The sequence below is a fragment of the Crocodylus siamensis genome, chromosome 1 (genome assembly GCF_052110815.1).
Source record: "Crocodylus siamensis isolate JL-2025a chromosome 1, ASM5211081v1, whole genome shotgun sequence".
Classification (NCBI taxonomy): Eukaryota; Metazoa; Chordata; order Crocodylia; family Crocodylidae; genus Crocodylus; species Crocodylus siamensis.
This window is the reverse complement of record NC_143395.1, coordinates 264,660,661-264,682,885: the sequence shown is the minus strand read 5'-3', so window position 1 is coordinate 264,682,885 and position 22,225 is coordinate 264,660,661. Positions and strand designations below refer to the sequence as shown.

Below are 22,225 nucleotides of genomic sequence, written 5' to 3'. Positions count from 1 at the left end.
TTATGGGTAACAGCAATTTTGATGGAAAACATACCATGCCTCACTTTGTTCTACCATGTGATTTTCAGACTGTTTTCCTTTATAGCTTTCATTTAAGTTACCTCCATACAAAGCTCAGGTCTGGAATTACACATATACTCTGAGTCAAGACTGGTAATGTTCACCATTTGGCCATTCTAGCTACATTTCAGCAAAGTTCTTAATATGCACATAATTTTAAGTATGTAATTTTAAGCTGGAGTCAATTAAACTATTAGTAGTAGTTGTAACAGTACTACTACTACGACTACTACTAATAGTTTCATTGACTTCAACTTCTGTTATTCTTTTACTGAGGATAAATTATTAATAATTATTATTTTGTTCAAATATGCAGCTACTAGTATTTTTTAATCTCACACCTCTTTTAATACTAGTTTAATCATTTGTTTAGTTATCATATTTGTGGCTTCCGGTAAAGCCTGTTAGGGTACAGACAGAAGTGACAATTTTTGCCTGATCTGGCTATAGTAAGCAATTTAGAGCTGTGATCAAACACAACTGCATGGCTACAGACAGCTTCTAAAATGGCCGATCAGGTTAAAATCTGACCCAGCATTGCATGAGGTATCAGATAAGGATGTTTCAAAATGGAGTGTCTTTTATAACTTGTGTCTACAGAGCTCCCAACTGGTTTCTGTTTTCAGAATGGGAGGGGTGAAAGGGAGAAGAGGGAATTCAGTCTGGGGGGTGGGGGTTAGCCTCCCCTGGAGAGTGGGGCAAGTATTTTGGAGCCCCTGCTCCCCAGGGTAGTAGGGGCTCCAATTTACCCACCTTCAGCACCAGCTAGGAAGCCCCAAGAACAAGCTCCTTCTACTACCTTTCCCCATTCTCATTCTGAAAACATTAAGCCCTGGCAGAGAGCCCTGGCCACTGCCAGGGGAAACAGGCTGCATGCTCCCAGCCCACAGCTAGATTCCCTTCCCCCCTGGAACCAACAATGAACTTCTGTTTGGTCTGGGATAACACTGTAACTGAAAACGCTTGGCAGAAATTGTTCTGAGTTACAGCTGGGAGCTGTACTTCAGTCTGCACCCTTACTGTTCTGCTGGGCCTAGCTGGGCAGTTCCATACCCTGGGCAGCAGCAGTGCACAAGGTAGTGTTTGTGGCTGGGTCACTGCAGCATTGACAGCAGCTGCTATTTTTTGCACACCTGCCCTAAAACTGGAACCCTCCCTTAGTTATGCTACCATTTTCAGGTATGTAAATCACAAACTCATGCCTTGCTCTTTCAGTTTTCATAAATGGATGAACTAAGCACAATGAAATGTACGCTTGCTTATATCATTAGAAACAAGCTACTCTTAATCTATATGGACGTTAAAATGTTCTCATGGTACCTTTCTTCATGGCACGCTGAATCAAAATTTCCCTTCTCTAATCAGTTATAGCAGGCTATATAAAGGCTAGTTACCATATATAGAGCTGCATGTCAATGGTACAAGGTTGTGTAATTTGTGAAGTTTTTTGGGGATCCTTGCAATGAAAGGTAGGGCATTCCTATAAAATATGATTTACAGATGGCTTATTTCAGTATTATGCGCATTTGTCATTGAGATAAGTTATGCTGTAGAGCAATCTGATCCTCTGTTTAATGCCTCACTGTGTAATTGAGAAACTGATGTCAGGATATATTGACTAAAAGATTTAAAAGTTACAGGAAATAATCATCAATCAACACCTGTCTGTCACAGAAAGTGCGCTTTGTGGGGCCATTTGCTCCCAGCTCTGAGCCCATATGGTTGTATATGTGGGGAGAATGTCAGGAATTTAAGTGAGGTGTCCAGTTAAATTCCTTTCTGATTTCTACAACTGCTAAATCCAAGTAAAAACTCATTTCTTCTCTGTCTGCACCAACATACAACACAATGTTTTAATATTACTCCTTATGCTTTTGAAGACAGACTGATTATCCATAAAAGATTTCAACATATGAAAAGGGACAACATTACAGTGAGTTGCTCCATAAGAATTGTAAATGAGGCCTTCCATGTCTGCAATAACTGCTGAAGTCTTTTTATGGCCAACTTGTAAGATAAAGTTTCTCACCAATAACACTCAGCCATGTATTGCTACCATGTACACAATGCACTCATTGGTCACATTACAAATGGTAAACAACATTTGCAGAAATTTCCGGAAATCATTTGTTCCTCAAAAGAAAAAAATCAACCTAATGCTTACTTTGTCACAGATGCCACAGTTATACAGATCAACAGCAAAACACAAAACTATTTTGTGTAAAAAGGATACTGTCAGCTAGACAACTACTGTATCTATTGTTCAGTTTCATGTATCCCAATTTAGAAAAGTTTGTAAATTACTAACAAGTCTAATAATCAATGTCCATTGTACTCAACCTATTAAGAAGAAAATCTCTAAAATTGCTTTATTGCATTGAATCAATTGTGGTTTTTGTGCAGAGGGAGAAAGACAATTAAAAAAAAATATATCTTTGATAAACATTTCAAGTCTTATAGAGCCAAACATAACAGGATGAGTTCTGACATACAGAAAATAGCCCCATTGCTTTGTACGCCTAATATTTCAAAACATAAGGAATATGCTTTAAAATGAGCACAAGTTATAGCAAGTGACAACTCTGGCATGCTATTAACTACTTCACTGCTAAACTCTGTTGCAGCATAGTGGTTTTTCAGTGCCAGCATTTCAAAGGTGTTTCAGTGAAGATATAACAGATACAGGAGGCAATATCTGGGGCAACTTATATCTCAGTGATGCAGCAGGCACCAACCCCTCCCCACGTTTTATGCACATAATACTCATCTAACAGCAAAGAACAGATTGTGAGTATCTGTGATATACTCAGTAATGTATAAACCTGTTACCATCAGAGACTAAAACAAATGACTCTACTAATAATGCTGTTACCAAACACTGAGGCCATTTTACCAAAAACAGCAACTGCTTTAAAATAAAATAAGTAATATATTTTTAGAGATATGCCAAATGAAATCCAGTGACGTAGGGGAAATATCTATTTTCCATCAAATATTTTCATTGTCTGTACATTTTTTTAAATGGACAACTTCCTCCATCATCAAAACTTATTAATGCCGTGACAAATGAGGGTGGGGGAAGGGGAGGAAACCCCCCCCAGACTTTTATGTGAGCAGAACTACTGAAATTTATCATTTTGTCTAGAGATCTGAATGCTACGGCTTTTACACTGCAAAATATTATTTGCAGGAGGGACAGCTTGCATAACACTAACATTGTGTAAATTCTAATTCATCATGAATCAAATTTATCAATATGCTCTGCACAGCTGTACTGCAGTCAACCTCTTTCAGAGAGGGAAATGTAAAGGAACATTAAAAAGCAGCAAACAGCAGGACTGATCATTTAGATGACATGCTGCCTCTTGAACCATAGAATGCAGTTCTATTAATTTTCTCCAAAACCACCTGCGCTATGTCAACGCTAGCATTTTTCTTAAAATTACCAGCAGCCAATTTATCCCTACTCGTGTTATTACAAGTAAATTTGCATTAGTAGTAATGCAGTGGTGGGACATTTTAAGAAAGATGGTAGACACAGTGCATGTGCATACAGCACCATTCCTTTCAACTTTTAACATGCTTCACTCATTAAGTAGGTCTTGAACTTAAAATTGCTGCCCACTGCTGCTGCTAAATCATTTTTCCTTTGATGATGATAGTAGTAATGGCAAGAGCTGTGAAGTGAAACATCCAATAAAGATTACTTTTTATTCTCAGTACTTTTACAATTTCCTTTCTTTTTCTTCTCTTTTTGTATGTGAAGTTGGTTTTCTTTGAAAAGTTCAGGATTGGAAGCCCTGGAGAATGAAATCTCCTACTGAGTGCTGCCCTGTTGGTTCAAATCCTACTTGCAGACTAAGGATGGTGGATTTTGCTCCTTTCAAATCCAACATAGTTTACTCCCATATAATTTAGTAGTCAGCTTTGTGTGGCTAAACTGAAAATTACTTGCATGCAGTAAAATGTTGCCATCCAGAGTTTCAAAAGGATTGTAAGACTAAGACCTGAAGTAACATGCAGTTTAAAGCAGAGTAGAATAACGGGTAGTTCAGAATAAAGGCAATGGCATGTTGTGTTTCAAATAGTAAGCTGATCATTGCAGGGGACAGAAAAAGATTCTCCAGCCCCCAGTTTACAGTCCTGAACAACTGATTGCAAGCACAATATGAAACTAGTCCCTAACTGTGTTGTATGCTCTAGAAACAGACAAAAGAGGCAAGCCCTGCACAGATTACATTCTAAAAATGGGTGGACTTAACTGTGTCAAAATCCAATGTTCCCATAAACAGCCAGCCCAAAGTTATGCTTGTGTATTATGCACCTCACACTTTTAAGAGGGAGTACCTTTAGGGCTGACAAAAATAGCTCAGCTTCTATGCCCAACTCAGTCTTTAGCGGCTGCTTGATTTAAGACTTCTGATAACGGGGTCAAATCAAACAGGGCCCAATTTTTCATTGGAGAATACTATCAGGCAAGTATAACTATTTCAACAGGTGCTTGATCAGGCTACTGATGTCAAAACTGTCACTAGCCAGGATGATTTTTGTTGACTGCAAATAATTTACATAAGAGCCAAAATTGAGATAGTGGAAAGTGACTAAGCAATTTTTTTTTTTTGCAGTTTATGAGCTGTCAGCTTTGTCAGGCAGATGGAGTAAGAAAGTAGTGAGGGGAAAAGAAGGCATTTTAGCACTGGAAGTTTAAACAGCAGAACATGTTACACACCATCCAGAGACCCCTGTCCTGTTTCTAAAGGCTAAACATAAAGGAGAGTTTAGTTTTCAAATATTAATAAACCAAAGACATCTGAGGCCACTGTGTATCTACTTCTGAATGTTAATGAATAATTCTAATGGTAATTACAAATTTCTATTTTTACAGAATATTGGCATGTTAAGCTAAAAATAATTTGAGAAAATTTTCTAAAAATAATTTGAGAAAATTGGTCCTGATCTCTACAGCTATTTATAAAAAATGAAAAGGCCATTACATACAGAAAGGAAAAATTTCACTTTATTTCCCTGTTTTGAATATCAAAATCACAGCTAGGTACATCCAGTTAATGTTTAAGTCATAGAAATCCTACAAGCCAGAAAAGTCTGGACAGATGTAAACAAACCCTTTAAACCTGTAGACTTAAATGTTTTTCCTTTACCCAAATATTGATTGGCCCCCCTTATCTTGAAAAAATCTGAGATCATGTCTAAACAGCTGATATTTTGGAACTACAGACTGAATCAGCACTTGTGAGCAAGGATAACTAACCCATGTTCTCCAAAACAAGTTTGGTAATTGCCAGTTTTATCTGTGTATTATTTCACTGAGTCACTTTGTCGACACGGTATTCTTGATAACAGCTGGTCTCCTAGTGGGATCAGGCTGCAAATTACAAGTTCTGCCTGTATCTTTAAAAGTTGTAACACCTTCTATTTTTTACTGATCACAAGTGGTGCATGTGAATGAGCAACAGCATTAAAAACCAGGACTGATGGCAGACTGGTTTAACACTGTGAGCCACATTAAAAACTTCTTGACATCTCTCCTACCTCTCACTTATTGTATCTTAAGAAGTAATAACCATTCCTACAAGTACAGATGGGTCCTCCAACAAGAGACTATGAATCCTATTCTTTGTAAAAGGCAGCAGCACAGATCAAAACAAAAGACAAGTCAACAAAGTACCATTTTTACAGAGGAGTCAGCAGTGACTCGAAATTTGAAGTCATTTGCACCTACTGCAGGACTGCAGGTCCTCTTTTTCATAAATAAGTTATTGTGTTTAGTCATCAAATTAAGTACAATAATGCTTTAGGGGCCAGAAGAAATTTCTAAGTGATGCTTTTAGTCAAATATTTACTAAGCTTGCAAAGGGAATTTTTAACAAATTTGCTTAATTTTCAAAAAAAAATTGTAATTTTTTTCACGCAGTAATTTGGTATGCCTACACTGCCTCCGGACTGTACTAGGGAGAGCCAAATGGAAAGACAGCACATGTGTTCCATGTGTATCAGGCTTCAAAATAAATATAGCCACCCTAGAATACATACCAATAAGCTCACTATCTAGGGTATATTTACTGCTACACCCCAAACCTGTTTTAAGGGTAGCTACGTTCAGAAGCAGATCCAGGATTTTTCAACAAGGGGTACAACAGGACTGGATGGGTGGTTGTACCCCCCTCCAAGGCTATTCTCCCCTGCACTGGGACAAACAGCCCATGCCTCAGGAGCAGCTGTTCCCAAAGCAGGTAAGAATTAATCCCTTTCCCCTTCCAGCTCAAAGGTACATCTTCTCTCCTCCCTTCCCACCCCCACCAACCTGCTCTTGCCATTATTGCTAGTATCTCAGGACATGAGAACTAGGCTCAGCCTGGGGCAGCAGCAGTAATACCGGTGTAAAGCAGGCAGATTTCCCCTCCTTGTGCCTGCTCCTGGGCTGGCAGGGAACACCTAAAGGGACCAAGCAGGAAGCGGAAGCCCTCCTGCCACTGCTGCTGTCCCAGGCTGAGCCCAGTCCCTATGTCGCCTGGCTGAAACAGGACAAGGGCAGCAGCAGGAAGGGGGCAGGAGAAGGGAGGGAGAGGGAGGGAAGGAAGCATGCTTCTGAGCATGGAAGGGAAGGCAAGGGGGGAATTCTTACTTTCTTGAGGACTTAAGAAAGTCCCTGGCTGCTTTTCCTGCTACGCAGTCAGAAACAGGGGTGCAGCCATACCACTATACTCGCTCTGGATCTGCCTCTGGTTACACTACATCCCTTGCAGGGTGCAGCACTTGTGGAGCAAGCATGCTGTGCTTCACTGAGGCCGTGGCTACTACAAATGTTTTCTGATGTGGATGTAAGTTTTCCCTAATCAGAGTCTTCACAAACTAAAAACATCACCAATACACACAATGACACAATAACATGGACACTGGCCACTGCTGACATTTATCAAGCTCTATCTCAACAGCTACTTTTATTAAGTCTGACAGTCTTAATCCGCTAGCTCCAATCTTTTAAAAACCAAGGGGCCAGAAGAGGCAAAAGGAAGCCTGGGGCTGAGGAGATGGGGTTCTGTAGGAGTTCAGAGAGGTCTGTGAACAATGATAAAGGAGGCAGGCAGAATGAACTGAGCTTAAGGGGCTGAGCAGTGTGTTCAGTGCTGAGGTCAAAGGGGTCAGCAGGAATGTTTGGGTGGCCTGGGGGAATTGTGTACAAGGAGAAGAGTGGGAGCTCACATTAGACTGAAATTCTTGGATGTACTGGGGGACAGCCCAGAGCATCTGTTCCAAGGTACAGGCATAAATTGCTCATCTGGCACTGCTTTCTTTATTCACTGCCATGGAGAGATCCTCTAAATCCCTCTGTCATGGAGTCCACATGCCCTCCCAATCACAGACTACTGTGGCTTTGTCTAGTCTCTGAGAGGATTCCCTCCCTGCAAAGCTAGCTCAGTGCATGGCTTCTATAGCAGAGGTGAGGAGAAGGCCTGGCTCCTTAGACTTTTCAGTTCCCAACCCTCCCTGGCTGCTCTGTGCTTCTGACTCAGAGATCTAGCATCTGGTTCAGCTCCTGAGAGAGGGACTTTATCTCACTGGGAAAAACAAGTGCAACCCAAAGTTCCAAGCAGCAAAATAAACATCTCTTCAATGCAAATGTTTATTGGGAGGAAGGCCAGAGAACAAGACAACCCTGCCCCCTCCAAAAGGTTAAGCAATTTCTGTCCACAATCCAGCTCATGCATCCCAGAGTGCCATCAAGTTAATGCTAAGGTCTGCCAGTATAGCAGTGTGAGCGGAGTGGAACATGGCTGGTGCCACACAGAGTCTGGGATGTGGCTGACAGAAAAAAATCAAAAAACGACCCCCTCCACCCTCCTTCCCTCTCAGACATGCTAACTAAAGTTGGGTAACTGAATGAAGAATGCCTTGCACAAGAAATCTAACTTTGGTCCAACTATGCAGTTGGTCCAATAAAAGATCTCTTGCCAAAAATAATCCTTGCCTGACAAATATTTACAGAATTCTTCCTGAGCATTATTATTCAGCAATTTTAAACTGGAAATAACTTCTGTAAAAATCATCCTCAAAAAACCCTTGCATTGTTGCTCTACAACATCACTCTAACAGTACTGTAAATATCTGTAATGTTTCTGAAGGAATTTGAAAGAAGTGAAATTGCCCATTAGCTATAACTCCTTTTGTGCACATGTTAGACCGCACCACTGAAGTCCTAGCCATTTTCAATGAAATTGTAACCTGTCAAACCTGCTTCCTAATACAATCTCCTGCTTTATAGGGTAATTCTCTTCTGGTGGTTGTGAGTATCATGTTCTGTGGCTTTTCTACTCTATACCTGCATCCAGTCTAGTAAGGGAAAAGGGAATGGAATGTGACTAGAGCATTTCAGTGCCACCTGTTTCCTGAGACAGGGCTGGATTAATGCTGTACACAGCCCTAAATTCACCTCATTTACAGTAATAACCAGCGCAGAGTAGGCCCTGGTGTGGAAGCCATAAAGGTGACTCAGTCACCTGCTGCAAAGGAACTGCTTGTACTAAGCATGCACAGGGAGAGTGGAACCACATGCTTCCAGATGGAACAATAACAATTCCAGCTGCTCACTGTAAATGACATTCTCATGCAAGGTGCAATATAACCTAACTTACTTACTGGGCACATCTACATGAGATGCTTAACTGTGCAGTAGTGTAGTTTACTGTGCAATAAGTGTGTGTATCTACACATGTGTATGTTTATTGCGCAGTAAAAATAATTTACTTGCAATTAGTTACTGCATAGTTTTGCAAGTGTAGATGCAACCTGGGAGCAAATTTACTCCCAGGTCAGCCCTGCCACTAGAGGGCCAGCTTGAGGCTAGCCCCAAGGCTCTGGGCTGGGAGTCTCTCCTGCCCCAGGGCTGGGCTGCCTCTATAGCAGGCACTGCCTCAGGCCTTTAGAAGCCTGCAGACACTCAGAGCCCTGGAACACACCAGCAGGGAGCCTGAGGCCACTCCAGGCCCCTGTGTCCCCCTGGGCAGGCCAGGCACACTACTCCTGGTCAGGGAAGCATCTGGCCAGAGAGCAGCAAGTGGGACTGGCTTTGGACAAGAGCTGCTAGGTGCTGGCAGCTGCAGCGGGAGCCTGGAGCTCCTCCTGGTGGCAGCAGGGGCCCAATGCAGGACCCCAGAAAGCAGCAGCAGATTGACAGCAAATCTGCTCCCATTTACCTGCACATGTAGATGCTTTCTGGGCACAATTTACTTGTGAGTAAACTGGTGATGCATCAAATGCATGTGTAAACACACCCACTTAAAATTCTAATACTGTAAAATTCTAAAAGCCTAAATCTGTCTGTCCGTCCATCCGTACTGCTTTACTCATGCTCTGATTGGCTGACAGACAATCAGAGCACGAAGAAGCATTCTGACAAAAGGCAGCCTGCTGCCATGATGGTGGGGACACAGGGGATGGAGCAGGGGGAGTGGGGAGGCGGTGGCAACAGGGCAGACGGAAGGGAGCCAAGGCCAGCCCTGCTTCCTGCAGCTAATGTGTGTGGTGGGGGGAGTGGGCCTGGGCCCAACACAAGGGTGGGGAGCGGGCCCAGGACCAGGCCAAGCATGTGGGGGGGGAGTGGGTCCAGGCCCAATGCAAGGGGGGGAGGTGGGAAACAGGCCTGAGTGGGGGAAAAGCTGGGGGCAGAAGGGGAACAGCAGGCCCAGCCTGACATGGCTGCAGCAGTGACTGGGGGAGGGAAGTAGTGGGCCTCCTGTGACCTGGGGGGGGGGTAGCGGGCCCAGACCCCCAGCAGCAGGAGGGAAGGGGAAGGGGAAGCAGGCCTGGATGGGGGAGGGGGCTGGGGCCTGCCCACTCCCCCACATCATTCTTGATGAGCAATTGGCTAGTTTCTTTATATTTTCTCTGTGAACACTTTTTTCTCCCAGCTTTGTGCCTTTATATCAAATGCATGTGCTATATTTCATATCCCCCTATGTTTCTCACCTTCCTTCTTGAGGGCCTTTATTTGCAGCAACCTATAATGAGTTGTCACATTCTTATTAGGAAATAACTAAAAGACAGTTCAGATATAACTTTAAATTATTCCAGACAGAGATTACAATAGAAGATTTAACTTTATCTGAAGCAATGTTAATACAGCCCTATACTGGCTTCTAAAATGTGTTCTATGTCTTGTAATTAAGGTACCCAAAAAAACCCATGCAATAACAAAACCCATTCAACTTAGTTCAGGATCATATTTAAACATTAAGCACTGATGTGGGAATCCTACAAATCAGTGGAAGGACTGAAGGGAGAAGGAGTGCAGTGAAGGAACTGAGGAGAGAAATCAAGATCCACAACTCAAAACCTTTTTCTTCACTTCATTTAACAGACTCTCAGCATTTAGGTAAAATGGCATACAGCTTAGAGACAACATAGGGTATATTGTATTATCAAAAGATTTAGCACAGGGGATGGAGCTCCTGAATTTGGTCTTGCACCAACCCAAAGACATTTTTAAGACATTCCTAATATTAAATATGTGCATGACCTTATTTGTATGCATGTATGTAGAACACATTTCTAGACTGAATGCTGTTATCAGTGGACAAACTGCTAACCAACTTAGAAAACAGTTTATTTTTAAAATCACAATGCAACATTAGATTCTAGACTTATTCTAGACTTATTTCTGAGTGCTTGAAAACCAAGTTCATTCTGAATCTGAATGCAGCTGTTTAATAACACTAACATATATTTTCAATAAGTGCCTTCAGTGGTTTTCCCTTGGCATGTCTGAAGCAGCAGGGGACTATTATCCTGTGACAGTGCTCTATCTATTCCATGGATATAATCCCTTTAATATTATTTAAACTGTTACTATTTACTCTTTTCTTCAGTTACAATACAGCAACTCTCTAGTGTGGTGCTTCAAAAGTATTTCAAGTTGTCTTTCAATGCACTTCAAAATATCATTAATACAGTGCTGAAGGAGTGTGTGTGTGGTATGGAGGACAATAGAATCACCGGCGAAGTTAACGACAATCAAGTTTTGAGAAGTTTTTTAAAAACTGTTTTTCTCCATTCTGGGTTTTGCTTGTCTTACCACCATTCTGAACCAAGAAACTAGGCAAGGCTCTAAATAGGAAAGGTTTTTCTTGTGAGCCCTACTTGCCCCTCTAAGGATCATAGGACAGTAAGGCTGGAAGGGACCTTACAAAGTCATCTATTCCAGGCCCCTGCTCAAGACTAAACAATCCCAGCCAAGTGTCCGTCTAATGTGCTCTCAAAAGTTTTCAAGGACTTCCAAATTTCGAAATCCCACAACTTCTCTAGGTAGCCTGTTCCAATACTTGACCATGCTCATAGTCTGAAAGTTCCTTTCAATTTGTGACCTAAATTTTCCCTGAGGAAGCTTGAGGCCTTTACTCCTAGTCCTGTCCCCAAGAGCCACAGAGAAAAGCCCATCTTCATCCTCTCTGTAATTACTCTTCAGGTATCTGAAGACTGTTATCAAACCCCTCCCTTAGTCCTCTTTTCTCCAGACTAATTTTTTCAGCGTTTGCAGGTATTAAATTTAGGCATGCTTAGCCTAATTTCACCATTTTTAATGCACATTAAGGGCATGCATGTGTAGACATGTGGATGTAATACTTATTAAATTAGGCTAATACTCATTAACGCATGTCATGTAGAAGTGCCCTATGGGTACTTTCAGTGGGTACTTCTAGGTGTATCCTATATGCTCCCTGGATGGAGCCATGCTCTATTCAAACCTATGCTTAATATCACAAAAATACTTGCCAAATACAAATTCTCAAATTAATACCTTGATGTCTACTGTAACTCATGTACCATAAGAAAAGCAAGCAGGTGAGAGTACAGGGGAAGGGATTGCATCTTAGTTCCCAAAACATCCTAGTCTAAAAGTAAAGGAATTAACATGAAATAACTGACAAGAATCTACTTTAGCAGTAATATATGAGTAACAACATAACAGAAATAATAACATTTTTTTCCCATAGATTATAGGGCCAGAGGGACCACTTTAATGACCTAGTCTGACCTGCTATATAACACAAGCCACATGACTTCTCTAAATTAATTTCTTTTTGAACTAAAGCATATTTTTTAGGGAAACAAAATTCCTATCTTGATTTTTTAAAATCCCAATAATGAAGAGAATCTACAATAACATGATTAAATAATATCAATTTGTGAACAAAAAACTAAAGAAATATACGGGTTACTTTCACAAGGGGATTGGGTTAAAAAGACATTAGGCTGCCTGGTTTAGTAATGCTGCTATAAAGCTTAGCAAAATTAATTAACAAGACAATCTAATATTGTAAATGCTTTCAGCCTTGTAAATTTTTCCATAAGAACAGTCAATTTCATTGAACTAGCATCCCAGAATTGGCATGTAGTAATCCTAACCCCCCATAGTAATAGAATGTGAGCAGAAATGAGAAAGAACTCAATGAGGGTGGGTAGCTGCTCACGTCTACATTTATTCTTAACTCCCAATAGCACAATCAGCATATTCTTAGGGACAGTGAGGTTTATTACTTTTTGTATCTATTTATAGCAGTACAGTGGTTGCTACAGGTGATTTTTTTAGGGCAAAACACTTGCAGACTGAAAGCAGGGTTTTCTTTAGAAGAGTTCTAATCTTTACTGTAGTCAAGACATTCTGTGATACCAGAAGTAGTGTCAATATTTAGTATAGAGTTTTTGTCTGGATAATACTATGGGTGGCTTAATACTACACAAGCACAAATACAGAATTGCACTTGCTTCTACTAGCATCTAGATACTACGTATTTATGGTGTATGCACAGGCATATATAGATAATATTTATTTCAAACTGTATTTTATTTAATGAGTTGGCAATAATCCTCACTGAGAACTTTCAATCTAGAGTGAAAGCATGTAGCATAATTATTAGGAATACCTTTGCACTGATAACAATAGCCAAGTGAACTTTATACTGGTAGTTGTTTCTCATCACGACTGGATTTTATGAACTTGTTCTTTAACCCACAATAAATATTTACTGTGGAATTATAAAACCTTTGGTAATGGGTAGGGATCTCCTTAAATCATGGTGAGACTGAACGATTTTCACAGGCTGGTCGCAGCATAAAGAGCAACTTTCACAGAGATCATTCAAATGTGATCTACTAGCCCTGCCCCTCAGTGCTCATTGGTGGTGTGTTCCCAGCATGGGAGGAGGGAAAGGGGGAAGCTGCCATTTTGACTGTTGGCTGCTCTTCATGCAGGCCCACCCCTTGGCACTGACTGGTGAAGCCCTGGCAGAGGAAGGATAAGGGGGCAGCCACCATCTTATATATTGATCTTCATGCAACCCTGCCAGCTGGCGCCTCCCACTCCCCACCCCCTGGGGGGGAGGGGCTGTGAGGCCAGACCGCATCAATGAGAACTACTGGCTTGAACTGGGGAGCCAGCATTTTATTTTTATTAAGGTTTTTTTTTAAAGTAGATTTCATGAACAAACCCTGGATTTCACAGTTTGTGCAAAATCGTGAATTGAGTAGATGCCTAGTAATGGGGTTAAAAAGTAGAACCAAACAGCAATCCCAGCTGACACATGGCCATGTAATATAGCTATTAACTTCTAAGAAGTAGCATGCAAGTTAGGCAAGAATAAATAAAAATGACTTACTGGAAAGGAAGTGCTGAGAGGTAGGGCCAAAATCCCTGTGAGCATCATGCAATTGCCTGATGCGTTCATCAATAGCCACCTAGGAAGAAGAAGATAAAAATTACTCTCCTCTCATCATACAAGATATAGCAATTAAAGTCAGGTATCTATTGCATTACTGAATGTTTTTAATTTTCTATGAATCCAAGAATGCTGGTGCATTTATAAGCTCAGTGTTTTTGATTGTGAATTTGCAATGCCTGATCCAAAGACCACTCAAGTGGAGTCTTTCTATTAACTTTGACATTGGATCATGCCCAAAGCAAACAGCTTGATAAATCCATTTGATCCTATCAGCCTTTCCACTCCACAGAAAATAAAAATTTCTGCTCTCTTACTTGCCAATGATAAAATGGGAAACTTTCTTCTCCGCATTTACTTACATGTGACCTTTTGGAGAGTAAATTTTTGTAAGCTGGTATAAAAGAATATAAACCTGTTTTAAGAAGAGATGCCAACCACACTTGTGTGGTGTGCCAAGATAATGGTAAATCAAGTGACATTTAGGTACCAATAATTGCTGTTTTAATTGAATCCCAGCCCCTTGACTCTTTCTTTCTTGGATTGAGATGTTCCTTGAAGAACATGTTATTTTTAGCATTCTGGTGTGTGAACATATTACATAAAGACACAGTCATTTGATGTAATCTTTGAAAATGAGTACAACTCAATACAAGGTAGAGAGTTAAGGACTAGCAGCTTCTATCTTGAATAAAATTTGCAAATAAATTAGTAACATTCACCAAGAGTTCTACATACTTTATTTTGAAAGGATATTGCCAGGTGGATCAGGTATAAATTTAGGATTTAGAAATAGAAAAAAATTGCCTAAAGGTAATAATAATATATCCTCTGAAATGTTTTGAACAATTAATTATAGGAAGCATATTGTTTGAATTTAAATATTTCCCTGCAAGCCAAACAGTGCAATGATGTTTTAATGCAGGAAAACCAGAAGGAAAAACTTGTAAGTCTGGCTTTTGTCATCAAACTTCAGAGAGATGCTAAAAAGGAAACAAACAGTATCTCTCTATTGAAAAGGAAATTCAGGGTTTAAAACTTACTTATGTGTGGGCAATAGCATGCTTGCGAGGGGTTTAAACACACACACACAAGTGGCTAAGGTCAAAACTTCAACTATGCATATTTGTCAGCCAGTGTTTGTGGTTTTGGGCGTTGTCTCAGTTAGGAGAAGACAATAATAATAAAGTCAGGTATTTCTTGGATACAATCTCCTTAATTTATAATGAATTCACAAAAAATTCCATCTCCCTAAACAAAGTAGGAAACATTACCAGGAAACAGTTTTCCTGCTCACCGTGATTAAACTGATATTGCAGTGCAATATGCAAACCCAGAAAAATGACACACTAAAGATGTCAGGGTACACTTGTAAACTCAAAAACTATATATAGCTTTAGTAACTAACCTGGAAATATCGTTTCATAAACAGGTATGTTTTGTCAATGTGAAGATGAATAAAACACTGGGAAACATTGACTGCTCTCCAGGAATAATCAATAGAGAACTTAAAAAGATAGCCTATCAGGCGATCAGCCAACAATTTATCAATATAGTCAAGCAATGTACTGTTCTCATATTGGTACTCTATGTGCAGATACAGTTTCCATGACATAATAATGAGATACACTTTTTTCTATGGCTTTTACAAACTCCAAAACATTAATTATGAAAGGCAGATAGTACAGTAAATGCCAGTAGTGAACAAACAATGAACACCTGCTTTCAGCTATTAGAAATAAAAAACTAAGCATGTCTGTTGCTGTTCTCATTGAAATCACAATGGAATTTACCATTAACTTTTTTTTGGAGGAGAATTAGGACTACCAAAATGCTTCAGAGCTGGTACATAATGTTTTCTGAAATATAACTAAGTAGCACATGAAAATAACATTTGTAATGATTAAAAAAACCCTACAAATCAAAATACATTTTCAATTTTGCCCTTCTACCTATTGGCAGGGGGAAGGGGCATGTTGGGGAATCTGCAAGATTAAAGGAGCTTCTTCACAGCGAACTTCTAGCATCAATTCGGTAGGTCCTTATTAATGGGACTCCAACAAAGGCTCTCCTTCATCTTCCACAATAGTGAACTAGCTGTTACATATCTTACATCCCAGCTATTTCTTACTTCCTGTCCTGAAGTTCTGCTGTTTTGCAAAGATTGTTTATAAAAATAAGATTTCTTAGTGTGGCAGAGCACAGGTTGCACCTGCCACTTTGAGAGACTTGAGCAGGCTGTGGAGCATCTAGCAGGTATGGTGAAGCCCAATTAGGCAATCAAATGACTGCAGGAAGGCCCGTGGATTGGAGGTGGGATGGACAGCCTCAGTCTAAGCCCCAGCCCTAGGAGCTGAGTTGGTAGTTGCTGCAGGGACCCAAACAATGAACATCACCCAGCTAGAGATCTGCTACTCCCAGAATGTCCTGGAGGTCCAGCGTAGGAACTATGGGAATGGAGGAGGTTCCTGGTCCTGGGGAATGACCTAAAATTACATTTTGCTGGGGTTGGATGGTGTGGTGGAGCAGTCTCTAGGAAATGCCACACCCAGTGAAAGGTGAGCATGAGGTGCCAAATAGCTTCAGCCCCCACAACCTGGTGGGTAACCCCATAGAGGACACAGGCTACAGGTCCAGGCATTTCATCAGAGACCTGAGGCCCAAGGGGTGCAAGGCCAAGGAGTCCCAGTGAGGGGGCAGAGTAGGGTCCCACAAGCTAAGAGTGGGGACAGTGTTTAGAGGGGTCCAAGAAGGCAGACCTGTACTGGAGAGAAGGCTAGCTGCCTGAAAACCTAGCCAGAGAACCTCTATTGGCCCATGCTGGGGCCAGGGCCATGGTGATCTAAGGGCAAGGACAGCCAGAAGCTAAAAGCCTGGAATTCCAAGTGACCTAGAAGCAAGGCCAGGGCCTGCAAGACCAAAGGTCCCAGAGGGGGCCATTGCTGAGAGGGAAAGGGGCCTAAGGAATTTGCAGCCTAGGATGATGGCAGAGGTTAGGCCATCTGAGTAGGAGGGATCCAGGCTGGGTCTGAACATCAGTGGAGAATATAGTGGGGTCCAGTGTGAGGCCAGAGTGAGACATGAGACATGGTGAAGGGGCAGTACAGAGCTGTGTATTATGCCCCTGGCACCGGGCATTAAATGGGCAGCCTCCTGCCTAGAGACAACTATTTAACTTGGTTACAACAAAGGTGTGGCAGGAAAAGCAGGTGGGTGGACTGCTCTAGACAGATGGGCAGGCCAATGTATGGACCAGCCTCGAGATGGCCCCTTATCTCACTCAGCAATTTATTCCATGTTCCAGTCCCTAAATTACAATCCCTTATATTACAATATAGTTTGAAGGAAAACAGCTTGTTACAAGCTGTGGTTTTAGTTCAAATCCCTTACCCTCTTCTAGTTTGATCCAACTCACAGGAGGGAATGGCTTCATAATGGTCTAAAACAGTTGGATGAGTCCCAACTTAGACCTTCAGCAGAACTGTTTTGCAAAAAATGAGTTAAATTTACTAGACTCTGTAGCCAGTTCTCTGTATTTCTTTAAAAAAAGACAAAAAATAAGACATCAGTGACAATGTTATTTGAAAATGCAGTGAGTTTGAGACCATGACACTAGCAAATGAGAATAAAGAATGTGCAATATACTTTCAAACACATTACCTATAACACTCCTGGGGACCACCCTAATATTATTGCCAGAAAAATCTCTTTAGAAATCTCTTAAATTAATTTGCAAGTCATAAAATAAGGAAACAAATAGCTAATTCTTTTTTTGTTTCTTTCTTTTCTCAGTATGCTTATTTGCACCTCTTCAGTTTCTAGTATGACTTTGTATTCTTTCTGGTAAAAAAGAACTTCCTTTTCTGTCTCTGATGCTCATGCAAATGAACAGCAGCTTCTATTACCACTATTATTAAGTCAAATTATACTGCCATTAAAATGACTCCACAATGTCATGTGCTATTTTGAAAGGGAATTATGAATACGGTAGTAGAAGACACAGCATTCAAATCTCCCTCTTCCTGATTCATCAGTGCAAGCTTCATTGAAATATATAATGTCAACCAAAACCCAGGGTCACAGTACAAAATGCAGAGGGAAAAAATGTTTTCCTTGTTATCAAAGGAAAATAAAACATCTCCTCACAAGATTTTTTTTCCTAGGTTTTTCTCTACCAGTGAGGCAGAAACAACTCTACAATACCTTCCCACAGTAGCAAGAACATGGTTGCAAATGTAGGGATGGAGAGGTCTCATTATACTGTTTCAAATGACTTCATTTTCTATTTTCGAATCAGTGGTAGAGGAGAGGGAAGGGTTACATAGGCCTCACCCACTCCACTGACTGCAGTTAAAACATTTACATTTAAGCTTATGTTCTATATATCTTTATTCATTTAAAATATGTCACCAGCAGAAAAGTCTTCTGAGGTCAGGGTAATACCCCTTTTGTTAGGGCATCTGAGGGCACAGGCAGCATAGTGCTTAGACACTAATTACACAATTATGCTGCCCAGTATTCAAACACAGGCTAATTATCGCGAAGGACAAGCAGCTGAAATTTAAAACTGCTATTAATTTGAGAAAGCAGGGCTGGCATCATTTACTGAAAAATAAATGCAATATCCAAAGAACTAAAACCACTCTTGAAAAAGATGGCTGCACATGCCTGAGATTATAGGGAAAAATGGCAGAGAGGAAGGCAAGGATAAAAGAAATTCATTCAGGCAGCTATTTTTAGTGCAGCAGAAAGCAATATGGTTCCTGTTTTAAAAATATGCTATACCAATGACTACTTTTCATGAAGAGAGGAGGGTAGTTTTCTGTATTTAATAAGCATGCAAACAATACTTAATTCAGCAACACTCCTTTAATCCCCCACCACATTCACAGCATTGACATAGCTTCCTAACCTTGACTCCAATCACATCCAATTTGACTGCATATCAAAGAAAACTGGATCCTAGGAGACCCTCTTTAATGTTACCCAGCACTCCTTCTCCCATCAGCTGAAAAGCTTCTTTCTTTTTTCTCACTGACTCAGAGCTGCCAAAGGAGTACCAGGCTGTTCTTTACAAATCAATAAACAGGAAGATCTGATCTACAGTACTTCCAATAGCTACTGAATTCAGTTGCTCTCTGTTCTTGCATAACATAAGATAAGGATGAATTTATATAAGCACACTTTGTGCTCCTTAATGAAGGGTAGTGGAAAGGGAGATTGATGTCCATTGTTTTGAACTGCTGATATGCAGTGTTAGTCTTGACAGTTACTCAGTTTCAAGTGCAGGGCTGGACAATCAGTTTACTGGTGGAAAGACCTGCAGCCTGAAATCTTCTGGAATATATTAAGTTTATCCTGAAAACACTGTAGTGTGCTTCTTGTCAGGTGTGGAGGTAAAAAAAAATGAAGATAAAAAATAATGGTTTTTGTTCTTACATGGTGTAAGGACTGAATTTGAATTCCAAGATTTCTGGGTCACAGCAGCACAGTACACTTAGGCTGATGATAATCTTAGTGACTTTATACAATTCCTACTTTTTCTAAAAAAAGAAATCCTAAAATCCATGAGGATACATGTATTGTACCTCAACTGCTTTTATTAATCCTCAAATGAAACAAGAGAATAAAATGTAATAAAAATTCAGGAAACATCATAAAGCCTTGGGCATAGAGCCTTAGAAAGCAGTAAAAAAAAATAAGCTCCTTGACTTAATATGTCTACTATAAGTAATCAGCCATTGGTCTTCTGGCTTTTGTTTTAAAATTCTAAAGCAGTGAACTTCAGGCTGCGTACATATGTCTAGAAAGAAAGAAAGAATCTTGTGCTTTAATAGGAAGAATTTTCAAATTTAAAGGAAATATACCAATTTGAATACCTGGTGAAATTATGTGAATAAGATCTTATTATAATGAAGTTACACCTCACCTGAATAAAAGAACACTTTTAAACAATTTTAAACAAAACAAAGCTAAAAAACAAAGATAGAAAGAAAAGAAAAAGAAATGTCATCTTAAATAAGTAGACCTTAACTTTTAAGTAAATATTATAAAAGATTTAGAAATTCCAAAATGTTTGTTCCTAACAGCACATTTCCAACACGTAAAGCTGTGTTTTAAGGGTTAAATCCTACGGCATGGATGTCAATGACTTCAACTACAATCTGGCCCTTACTGCATTGTGTTCCTGTCTCTCTTTTTTACCACCTGAAAGGCAGATTATCTAAATATATTTGCTTGTATAGTATTTTATTAAACCAATAGGACTTTAGTATGGATTTTAATGTCTTCCTGAATCAGTACCTCAAGCCTTAAAAATATACCATTATTGTATTATTATTTCTTCAGGGATTCATTAACAAAGTTAAGGACCTACTTTGCCGCTATAGGGAGCAGTGTTCCCGTAAGCTGCATCTAAAAGCAAGAACTGCCTTGCAGAGTCTGGATACCTCCTCTTATTTGGGATTTAGTAACTTAATCTATGGGCATGATTTGTTTATGTCTGTGGAATGAGTTCTCAGCTGATGTAAATTAGTATTTGTGTTCATTACTCCCATGGAATTGCCTGTTTCATTACTTGTTCATATTTTTTTTAATTCTCTAAATATAGACAGTTACAAAAAAAATCAAGCATGCAGATACTTGAATCCAGCAGACTAATAACAAATGTGAACACTTGCAGCCTGGCATCCATATACAAGAACAGGCTCTAAGAATATTTTTTTAAAGTCTGTATTATATGCTTCCATTGGAACAGATGTGCATGTATGAGTATGCTTGTGTGCATGTGTGCCAATGGGACTTAAACTGTGTTTTCCCCCTTTTATTCAGTATATGCTTTTTTATTTGCTCACCAGTTAAACTGTTATTAGGTTCTAATGGAGCTACCTTAGTTTTTATTATTCCTATTGAGGAAGCTAAGGATTCTATTACGAAACAAACTTCAAATATGAATTTGGTCTAGGAGTACTATTGTGTTAACTTCTTTTCAGCGTCTTCTTTTTTTGGCTTTCAAAAAAGGACGGAAAGAAAGTAATTTTTTATATATGGAGCATTAAATCAAAACCAACCTGATAAAATGAGATTTAATAATATAAAGACCCATATTTCCTTTCAAATATCAACTACGCTAATGAAATAACTAGAAATGGTAGTTATCAGGAAATGGTGGTTATTAACTTCTTTACTGTCTGAGCCCCCAAAGTTTGGAATAGACTGCCGCTGGAGGTGGTTCAAGCACCTACTCTGAACACCTTCAAGAGAAAATTGGAGGTTTATCTTGCTGGGATCCTATCACCCCTGCTGATTTCCTGTCCCTGGGGCAGGGGACTGGACTCGATGATCTTCCGAGGTCTCTTCCAGCCCTAATGTCCATGAAATCCATCTCAAAAAATGTGGTTGCAAGGTAACTGACAAACATTTCAAATGACTGGCTATGTGTAAAGGGAAATAAAACCAACAAATTCCTTATAGGGTTGTTAAACAAGAGAGTAATATTTCACTCAGTACTACACGTAAGTCTCTGGTATCCATTTCCCTATACATACTAGTAGGCACTTGAAAATCATTATAGGCAAGGGTGCTGGTGCTTTGTATTTAAGTTGCCTGACACCCTCCATTGCTTTCACTGGCTTATATCTTTGCCAAACTTCAGCTGATTGGTCAGAAGTTTTCCATGATGTGTTCAACCTGTTTTGGCTTGAATGTGCATGAAAATTTCAACCACAACAACCAAGCAGTTTCTGATAATGAGGTCAGAGAAAAAATGTATTTTTGTTCATGTTAAAAACTGTTGGAAAATTTCTCTTAGAACTTCTCTCTTCCTCTTGCTTTGAGCTGGGACTTGATATTTGACAGGCAGGCAGTCTATTTGTTAGGGATGTAGCCTCTTGCTGTCCTTGTGAAAATCTTCCCACTTTTAGCCACGCTATAACCCTTAAAAAATTGTAGTTTGTGCTCAATAAGAATAGTACTTTGAAGCTAAATTCCCTAGTTAGTCACCCTACACTAGGCATGCTCTAACCTGAACTAAGAAAGACTTTCTCTGTGGCTGCAGTTCTAGGTTGCTAGGGCTGTCTTGGGCCTGAGTCCTGGCACCTGAAAACAAGGTATTCTCTCTCCTATCTGTATTTTCAGTGACCCAACAGAGAGCATGGAGGAGGAAGTGGCCTGTTTCCAGTGCAAAGGGGCATGGGACAGTTCTGCAAAACAGTCAAGAACCTGGAGACAAGACTGTGACTGAAAGCTGGTGGGGAGGGATTGGGGCTAGCTAGTCAAATAAATAGGGTCTGAGATGGGAGTGAATGGGATCCCACGGACAAGGGACAGACACAAACATAAGAATTGGGGGGGGGGCAGGTTGAATTAATCGGACAAGATGACTTGATTATGAAATAATGGGGGAGTAGAAAAGCTGAGGGAGAAGAGGAGACAGA

The 22,225-nt window shown here is 40.1% G+C and overlaps 1 protein-coding gene across 7 annotated transcripts in view; it reads right to left on the bottom strand.

The window, feature by feature from the left end:
• Positions 1–22,225, bottom strand: part of DMD (dystrophin) — a 2,140,576-nt gene that overhangs the window by 167,932 nt on the left and 1,950,419 nt on the right. For all 7 annotated transcript variants that reach the window (XM_090061814.1, XM_090061802.1, XM_090061811.1 and 4 more), the window contains one exon: positions 13,731–13,809. In XM_090061814.1, the coding sequence (XP_089917940.1) occupies positions 13,731–13,809 (79 nt within the window). The remainder of the gene's footprint in view (positions 1–13,730; positions 13,810–22,225) is intronic.